Below are 10,449 nucleotides of genomic sequence, written 5' to 3'. Positions count from 1 at the left end.
GTCAGTATAGATACAAAATATGAAAGGCGGCTGTGCAGACATCGCAATTTATCTGAAGACGACAGGTGGTGCTTTTCTGATATTTTGCCTGTAATGTGTATACAAAGTACAGTAAATGTCAGACTAAGCAAAACAATGCCCACCCAATGCTGTTGTATCCATACATTTAACTAAGCCCGTCTATACAGTATTTATGGAATTAGGTCCGAAACCCTTTGTAAAGAATTGGAAAAGAACATTTATCTCACCCCTTGTGCACAAATAGCCCAACACAGAAACACCTATGCAACTTGCTTCTGCCTTTTATTTCAAAATCATTTTAACCTGCTTTGTTTAAGTGCATTACAATAGACTAAACTACGCAAGGTACTCCTACAAGCAATGTTACGTTGGTCCAACATCACACACTGAGGCTGGTTGTTCAGAATCCATGGTATGGTAATATGAAATGTTCAGCTCATCTATCAAATGAACATTTAGAAGTACCCTAAGAAATATGATCTATGTACCATGCCAGAGCTTTCCAATAGAGGTCTTCAAGTAAGAACAGTACGTGTCAGAAGGCATTAAAATGCTCAAATGTCAAGAGAAACATTAAATGTGAAGGCAGGAAGACCAAAGCCAAGCTTTTATTGCTGATTTCAAGTGGGCGAACATCTGAGTAAGGTTTTAATATGAAGTTGAGTGCAGGACAAATAGGTCATTATGTTCTAGGTTGCCACTGGAGGCAGGACAAAATACATTTTTCTTGTTCCTCTTGGTGCTCTCAGTAGGCATTTTTTTTAAAATTATTTTCTACCCATGTCCCCTCAGGTAGAACAATTATTAGGATGGTTCCACTCAAACCTAATCAAATGTCTGTGTGCCAAGCTCTTACCAGGACTTTAAGAGTAGTCCTTCACCCACTTGACTGGCAGAAATCATCACAGGCTTCACGTTCTTTAGTAACCTTCTGCTGTAGGCAGTGCTTGATGTCTCCATTAGATTGGGATCAAGATTCAACGGGGGCATTACAAAAACTAACTGACCTCAGTGTTCACTGAAGCAGGACAAACCTCTCCAGATTAATCCTGTCCTTATGACTCTGTAGACAAGATCCCTCCCTCTTACTTCCCGGGTGTAATTCTTGGGGTCCCTTAGCATCTCCCCTGAGCCCTCCACAACCACTGTCGCATGGATTGCAGCTGCGAACAGGCCGCTGTTTAGGGAGCCCAGGTTACCCCTGCAATCACTTCTCCACAGGCCTGCAGCTTACCTCTGTGCAATGTCTCTTGTATTGCCCAGGGCAATCAGGAACACAGCGGGGCCATATTACGTTACCTTGCTGCTTTCCTGCTTCCCCTGGGCCGTAAAAGAGAAGTAACTTGCACAGTGTGTGAACAACAAGGAGAAATCTGCAGGTGAGGTAAGGAGGTGGGAGAAGGTAGTATGAATGAGTATGTGTGAATGAGTATGTATTCACTTATGTATTAATTTCAGAAAGAGGGACTCCTTAAGGAAATACAGTATTCATGAAGGTAATCAACCCTGTAACAACAGAATCGAATCACAAACTAACTGAAATTCTCCATCTAAAAATTAGCTTTTATTGGTAGATCCTGAAATTTTTTTTCACTGAGCATCTAATACGCTGCATACACACAATCCCTATCTGTTAGCGGCAGAAAACAGCAAACTATTAGTTAAATAGCAATATTTCTGTTCTGGCTGCTCCTGTGTGTGAGCTCTTAACTCTTTGAATCACAGTGGAGTGTAAGACCTATCAGAGCTATGCCATCTTCACCACCCTGCCTGCTCCATCTTTGCTAAACAGCATGTCAGTCCTCCCCCCCCAAACAGCCGGCTTGTGCCATCTTTGCACCCCAGACTCTTACCCATCCATGCTTACACGCACAGAAACACCTACACAAGTACACACACACACACACTTGTACATACATTCTCATATGATATACGTATTCTCTCATACCCCCTTCTGTCACCCCAAGCTTTCTCTCTATCCACCCCTTTAAAGCTGCTTTGCCATGGGCCCGCAGCTTACATCTCACACTGTAACCCTGATGCGTTCATGCTTCTCCTTAACAGTCCAAAATTATTCACAAAGGGCCAGTCTAGGTCAGATTCTTATTCCCTTGTGAACAATTTTGGACTTGCCCAATGGATGCACAAACGCAGGGGTCTGCCAGAGCCGTGCCAGATACATCTTAAGTAAAACCTGTTACTGTATTTATGTAGTGGGTATTTGTTTTTTGCGTATAGCAGCCAATTTTGACCGTGCAATTTCATTTTTAGTAAATATTGTGTAATTGACCCATAATCCAAACTGCCTTGGAAACAGGATAAAAGACTTGGAAGCCATAGTAATACTCAACTCAATCCGAAATCACACTCACAAATAAAACCATATCACTCAGCGCTCAGTTTCAAAGTGATGTTTACGCCAAATCCTGCCATGGGATCTTTCTCAAGTCTTTAGAAAGATCCCGTAGCAGCATCAAAACTCGTGATGGAATAAACATCTCTCCGAAACGGAGTTATATCGTTTTATTTGGAAACAGGACTGATTTTTACTATATTGATCGGCACATTTAGAAATAACACTGGTCAGAAAGAAACGATCCATACAATATTCATCCTAGTATTAGATGCTCTCGATATAAAATATACAGAACGTGTCAGTGACTAGCTAAACGGCAAAGGCATAGAAAAATCACGCGGAAGATCATTAGCCAAAAACTGTATTTATAAGCGACTTCAATGTAAAGCACAAGCACATGTTGGATGATCTTCTCAGACCTGTAAGTGTGCAATATGGCTACTGATTATTCATTCATATGGATTCATTAGCAGCAATTCGGTTATTGTGATGTAAGCTCATGAGTAACCTTGAAACTCCTCAGCCAGAGAAGCTCAGGAATACATTGCTGAGGGTTTAATGCAGCCCATTGCTTACTATAGGTCCTCAGGAACAGAAGAATCTGTCTTTGGTTTCTTATTCCTTTGATATCTCTGCTTTCTTCCCGGGCGACTCTTTTTCTGGGGCTTCTCAGAGAATGGTTTGAACACTTCAGGGAGGATAGTCGTCGTGTTTATGGACTGCTCATAGTTTTGAAACGGGACATGAGTAACTTCATTTTTAATGGGTTCATCATTAAGGACATCATTAAACGGATCTTGTTTTCCTCCTAGGTCAAGCATTGTGTCCACATGCTGGTTCTCAGATAACCTTATTTCATTTTTGACAATATTTTCACCCCATAGTACTTTTGCCGGTGAGGTTACATTGTCATTCGCGAGCTGAATAGTCTTTTTTCCTTTGAGTCCTTTACCCCTTTTTCCTTTGAGTCCTTTACCCCTTTTTCCTTTGAGCCCTTTACCATTTTTGTGTTTTCTTTCCTTTTTCTTCTTCTTGATGGTGCTCTCTGCCTTGGACAGATCTGATGATGTACTTGGGCTGACTGTCATCATGAGTTTCAACAAATCTTCTGTGGCCAGCACGACACTTCGTAGAGTGGGCTGCCCTGGTAAAGGCTCCACAAATGGTGGCATCGTGGGCTTCTTCTTCTCTCCTTCTGTAACATGATCAATGAGTTCTCCTCCATAGTCATAGAGCCCGGAGTCTTTGGACACTGCAACTTTCTCATTGCTATATGTCTTACACCTGTAGATAAAAACACGAAGAATTTACTTATGTGTGGGTCTGCTTAAAATAGTTTTTATTACTAACATGATATTAACAGATTAAATGCCATCATATTCAAATACAGAGTAATTTAGATACGGCAAGTCATAGAAAAATCAGTAAAATGTACCTAATGTTAGTATTTGGATATTAGTTTCCTAGCCCCAAACTGTACGTTTTGGTATACGTTATATCAGTGTTGGTTGGAGGGGACAGGATGATGGTTGGGACCGTCCAGGGACTCATTGACAACTACAGCCCAAGGGTGGGGTCTTATTACCTACTAAGCTTGGGTCTGATCTACTGCCCCACATATGCGAGTTACATTCCTGCTTTGCGCCTAGATATTTATTTGGGTTACCATTGTTTTGGAAACCTATGCTTTGTCCTGTAAATTGTTGCTAATAATCGTATGGGTCAGAACTGACTTACCAGCCATACCAGTGCCGCTCTATACACAGCTCCTTAAAAGTGAACTCAAAGCATGGAACTTGGATCACATTGAAAAATGCCTGTCCCACAACCCGAGAAGCTGTATTGTTGACTTTCCTGAGGCATTCCTTAAACCTAGAAAACAAGAAGAGTACAAACATTCAAACAGGGTGCAGATATACATCCCATGCACCCATTCCCTACCCTAAAAGAACTAAAGTGACATACAGTCCGACTCTATAGACAAGCTGCACAGCCCCACCATAGTATCGGGTTTTAGAACATAGATGCCTCCAATTTTATATACCTATCTGGTGTGCTTGTAAGATTAGATAGACTTTCGTGAAACAAATCTTAATTTATTATTATGTATACTATAGCAATAGCCTGGCATTAGGTGCCTGCTGAGTATATGTTTGAATGAGTGGACGAAGAGGATCCTGGACCTTACAGCTATACTCAGACATGAAACTCTGCCTTGCATGGTCTGTAATGACATTGCTTCTTTCTTTTACAACCATTTGGGGGGTGATTTCCATAGATTTCAATAGAGCCTTCGCTTCAGTTGCCAAAAATTTGCTACACATTTAAAACTTTCCTCAACTGGTTTCTCAATGTGAATATTTTTATCGTTAGCCCATTCGTATCTCATACAATTACAAAGCAGTTTAAAGCCAGCCACAAACTAGACCCCACAAAGACCGATTATGTGTTTTAATAGAAGTAGACTGGTCTTCACCGCGATGGTCACTCCACAGCTGTGACCGTCACCCGTACTTTTTGAAATAAGTATAGGCAACCCATGGCCTTCCGTCTGTGGTGTGTGCTGTACTACAACATCTAGATCAACCGGATCGGGGAAACCAGTACGGATTGGTATCCAAGGATATCCCCCGGCAGTCAGGACTTACTTGGCGTCACATTGGCAGTGGCTTATCGTATGCCAACGCATGTTTCTGTATCCATAATTGTAGGAAAATGGGTGGATGACATGTTCACATTGGTCATGTGTTCGACAGCATGTGTCGGTCTCTTTATGCTCACCTGACAATAGAGAGAAAGCAACCAATTACCAGCATTCTTATGGCACATGCTTTAATAAATAAATTAAAAAATCAATAAATACATTTTAAAAAATAAGGTCCAAAAGGAGTTTGTATGCAGAGTATATACTTCTGGGGACAGTGATCCAAATACCTCTTTGGACTTTATTTTCTAGGATCCACACACATAAATTTTTTATGTTTCAAAACATATCACGCAAGATTGTATCGCTTTATTTACTTTATCAAGATCTACATAGGTATGTTTGCCAAGCCTGCCCTTTAAAACCAGATCCATGTGAAGGTCACAGTGTATGTGGAGCATTGACAAGTACTCGCAGTAAGTATATCCTGCCAAAAGTCATTTCCAATTCTTCCTAGAAAAACACAGAGATCTGGTTTAAAATGAGCAGTTTTGTAGCACGATGGCCAACATCCAGCCTCAGCGCTATTCATATGGAGTATGACGCAAGCTAACTTACCACTAATCCACATATAAAGCTTTACATACACAAACATGTATGTTGGCACACGTGTTGATCATAAAATGAAGATGGATTGCATCAGTCACCAGATATTTATTTGAAGTAATAAGACAAATAATTATGAGGGAAATTTGCTTTAAAATCTTTTTCACCATTGTGTTTACCTCCTTAGTAGCCACTACTGACCTCCTTGGGTTTAAAAACCCCTCCTCCGTGGTGGATTTTCACACATAATTAGCAGGGCCAGACTGGGAATGATTAGGTGGCGCTGGCACTTTAAGGCCAGCAGCCCCCAGGTGACACATATGTTGCCACTAGCTGGATAGACACATATGATGGTTTTATGCTCACCGCAGCATGCGCACTCAGGAGCACACCGCAGGACTTTGATTGGCAGTATGGTGAAGAACACGGCATGTGTCAGATGGCCAGTCCGGGCCGATTAACAGGGTGAGAGGGCAAATTCTCATGATCACACAGTGTGGAGCAGAGTCCTCTATATTCAACTCTAAATTTGATAATTGTGCGCCATTTAACTGCGGTATCTTTTTTGCAGCCCACTTATTATTAAAGTCTTATTTCACAATATCTTCTAGCAAGTACGGACCATTTGGTTGCCAGAGTTAGCGAGTCACTACAGAACTTTTTGCGACCAGCTATTAAAGGGTTAATTCTTCAGAGTCATCTCATTTAGAAAGTTCCCACGAATGGGGCACAACAGCATCATTTTGTACAATCCAGTGGAGTACGGGCAGTGCAAAGAACTGGTGCCCATTCTTTCTGCCCAATGGATGCCAAATCAGCCTTTGATCCCAGGGCACTTATAAAACACAACAATAGTTCATTGGATGTGTACAGGAATCCATTATTTAAAGTGAAGATGGCAGGCGCTCCTTTACATGATTTTAACACCTTCGTCTGTTCACCAAGACCCATGGAGGCTCCCCATCTGTGACTGCTGGCATACTTCAATTTATTGGATGCACATGGGGCTTTAAAGGTCTATCACCGTCCTTGAAGCTTATGATGGGGATTTCATTTATTTATTTTTAAATCCATAGCATGTTTTGTGTTCTGCTCATGCGCACATCTACAACCAAGAAGCCGCTTCTCTTTAGCCCGGGTCATTCCTCACTACTTTACAAACACCTTCCAGATTTTAGTAGTTCCTCTTAACAAATGAAGCTGAATGGGCTGGTTTCAAACACACTTCCAGACCCAAGCGTTAGACCTCTGTATGAATGGCAGGTTCTCAGATTGCAATCATCTCATTTTTACGACGTAAAGATTCTATATATTACCTTCACGCTCATCCTTCTTGGCTGCCAGCCCAGTGTTTGCATTCATTTTTCTATTGGATCTATAGAATTATATTTATCACAGGGATGATTTGCAAAGCTTTGACCCCTGCAGCTCCCCTGTGACCATTCATGTTCTGCTCAATTGGCTTGTAACCCATTCATTGCAATCAGGTACATAAAGCTTGTGATCACAACTACTCTTGTTTCTTAAAGGTGCTCTGATTCTGAGCTCCATAAAGAAGATATTTTTTAATTAAGTTTTTTAGAAGTAGGATAAAACCTGATTTCTCAATATTCTGCACATGTTCCAAATGGAAAGTCATTGGAAATGTTAAACGCTTTAGTATGGGGAAATCCCAGGTGTAACATTCAAACTATTCAATTATACAACAGAGACCCAATTTAACCCTGTGTTGTCACCAAGGCTTTCAAGCCACAGCATGGAAATACTTCAGACAACTGCCTTTTGTGCTGGTTTATAGTAACCCTTCTTTTAATAATAAAATTGATCTGAAACTGAATAATGGTTTTAGGTTTCCTACCTAGATCATCAAAGGATTCTGCGATGTTCCCAGAGCCACACCACAAGGTCCCAGGGTAAGTGAAGCCCCTCTTGGCTCTGTGTAGATGCCTCTCTATGGTGTTTGCTTTATCCCAGGGTGAGAAGACACTTTGGAAGATCTGGCAAGCCAGCCTGACTTCAGCAAACCTGACACTGCCCCAGTCCCCAGGCACTTGCTGCTTCTCTGCCAGGCACCTGGACAAAAAGGAGAGGACTTCTTGCTCCTCCATATCCACTGAGCAGGACACCAGCTGCCTCCTGCTGTCCCATGTGGATGTCACCAGCCCTCTGCCATCTGTCACTTGGTGCTGAATGAGTTCTCCCTGAGAGGAGATCATGGCACATCCTTGCACACTGCTTTCATTTGGGACCCCCAGTACAGCACTGATTACACTGGTGAGCAAAAGAGCTGGGATCTCCCTCATGCCTTAAAGCAGTTCAGCACCACCACCCAGAGACAGCAGCAGGGTGGAGTGAGCTGCCTTTATAAAGGGCTTTACAAGGTGGTCTGATATTGACAAGAAATTACATTTAGAGGAGGGGCTTCATGCCATTAACATGGAAAGAGTCTCCCACACAACCACATAATAAAGTTCTCCATTTCTTCTGGTTCAATGGTGTCTGTCATCCTCCCATTACCCCTCCCCCCCTGCAGGTCCTGTGAAAAGGATCCCTGCAGACAGAAGAAAATTACCCATTACATTAATAATGACAATTCTAAGAATATCAAAAGGAAACATATTGTGACCCAGCTGGGGGTTTTAAGTGAGAGGGGCATAAGCGTTTTTTAGACAGCTGCATTATTGTATAATAGCATATCCACCAACAGTCCTAAATTAGCCACTACAGTCCTGATGACTGCCCCTGAGCATGTGGAAATATGTGTTCTGTGTGGCCACAATGACAAAGTGAATGTGGACCTTTGTTTAACATTATGCTTAGTTTGGTGCTCTGACAGAGGCAATGCAAGGTTGGTAAGCACACATCAACCTTCGGTCCACATATTCTACATATTTTGCTGCCACCACCATTGCTGATCTTCACCAGCCCCAGCCCTAGCCCATCAGATGCACCATGCCCCATCCACTAACTCAAAGACACTGCGCATGACTTCATGCAGAAAATGCGTACATTTACACATTCATACGAAGGTACACAATGACAAATTGTTATATATCTATATATATATATATATATATATATATATATATATATATATACTAACACTAATGCAAACACTTCACTGCCACCATCAGCACAGATCTATGATGTCATAGTGATGATGTGGTGCCCCCTGCTACTTGGTCTTCTGCTGGCCCTGTACCCCTTTAACCCCATGCACGAGGGAGATGTGTCCAGAGCTTCTATCACTAGTAGCCTTGTTGGGAGGTGGGGATTTCACATACTGGGCATCCCCCGTGGGCTCAGCTTGTTTCCATGGCCTCTGGGGCTCTCAGTTATGTCAACATTGGACACCCTGGGTCAACAGCAATGTGCTCACCACAGAGGAGAGAGGCAACGGATCCGTGTCTTCATTAGCGTGGCCCTTGCTAGGCCTCACTTGTACGTGTATTTGCGTTTAGGACCCTATCACAGGTGCACCAACTGAGATCCCAGTAATATCACTTTCACATTGTCTTAACTCCCTTCATTATTAAAGTTGCCATTTAAGTGACTGCATTTATCCAGCAGGCTGAGGGGCTCCATGACATCTGTTGTATTCACAATGTTTTCACTCTTTCAGAAAGACAGATTGTGACAAATGGTCAACCTAGGATTTAGTCCAGGAACATGAGAATACAGGCAGTGTTCCAGGTCACAATCAGTTCCAGTCTGGCACAAGACATCCCTTTCTAGAGTCTTTTCGGCGAATGCCAAGATGCCTTCCTGCACCCTGGCAGACCCCATCGCACTTTGTTAGTGGTCATGCATGGATGTCAAATGATCCATTCTCCCGGTGCCAATTTAGTGGCCCCGTCATTGTCTTATAACCATGTTAATAAGATAACCACATCATCTAGATTCACAATGAGTTGTGTTTGTTATTGCTGAATTATATTTTATGTAGACTCTTAAATACTATCCGTGTTTTGATAACACCTGTTATAGAAGGTCAGAGGACTTTTTTAAAATTCCATGTATTTAGTTTCCAACAGACAGATGCCAGTCTCTACTTGCGATCATTTGAAAAAAGTTGGGTTTTCCTGCATTATCCACAATCTTGTGTCACTTTAGCCAAACATACGCTGCAGTGGATAGAGTTAACATGTATATACAATCAAATTCCATCGGTGCATTTGATTTTGACTTTATGAAAACAATTGATCTCCACGATGATATACTGGAGCCATCCTTATATACAGGAACAGACAACCAACGGCTCTCCTGCTGCATTGTGTGTAGATCACCTTTGGTTGGAAAATAATTTCCCTCTTTTGGTAATCAGAATAGATAACTATATAATATATAATATTGTTACATTTTTAGATTTATTGAGCTGCGGTGTTGAATGTGACACTGTGGAAAGCATCGGGGAGAGTAGCAGATTTCAGGTAATAAAAATGACAAAACAAAATGTTTTTAATATTTTATTCCAAATAAATATTGTGTATTGGTATATATATATATATATGGTATATGTATCAATATGGCTTCAAACTAAATTCATACTGAAAAAGTATATAAGTTGTGTGAGTACACTAAACTGGAAAAAGGAAGATTAGGGTTAAAGAAAAGTGTAGCAAAATAATGAACCTTGCTCTGGCCCTGTAGGTGTAAGCATCTGCCAGCTGACCCGAAAGAAGCCTCGTACTTACAGGTATCTTGTAAGGATCTGAAATATTAGGTAAGAGGCTTTTTTTAGGTGGTTCTTCTATAGCTCATGTTCCTCGTCTCCCGAAGTAGTGCAGGGCTTAGCTATTTGTGCCCTCTGTGTCTCATTCAG

At 41.6% G+C, this 10,449-nt stretch overlaps 1 protein-coding gene across 1 annotated transcript; it reads right to left on the bottom strand.

Annotated features, from left to right (window-relative positions):
- Window positions 1–2,722: 2,722 nt before the first annotated feature.
- PROCA1 (protein interacting with cyclin A1) lies at window positions 2,723–7,950 on the bottom strand. The gene is made up of 4 exons (XM_053457070.1): window positions 7,486–7,950; window positions 5,026–5,158; window positions 4,115–4,249; window positions 2,723–3,661 (listed from the first exon to the last, which is right to left on the bottom strand). Exons 1-4 carry the CDS (start codon window positions 7,928–7,930, stop codon window positions 2,953–2,955), a joined length of 1,422 nt encoding a protein of 473 aa, XP_053313045.1. The 5' UTR covers window positions 7,931–7,950; the 3' UTR covers window positions 2,723–2,952.
- Window positions 7,951–10,449: the final 2,499 nt, after the last annotated feature.

Source organism: Spea bombifrons, chromosome 2 (assembly GCF_027358695.1).
Source record: "Spea bombifrons isolate aSpeBom1 chromosome 2, aSpeBom1.2.pri, whole genome shotgun sequence".
NCBI classification, from domain to species: domain Eukaryota; kingdom Metazoa; phylum Chordata; class Amphibia; order Anura; family Pelobatidae; genus Spea; species Spea bombifrons.
Note: the sequence above shows the minus strand (reverse complement) of the source record. Positions and strands in the feature narration are given on the sequence as shown.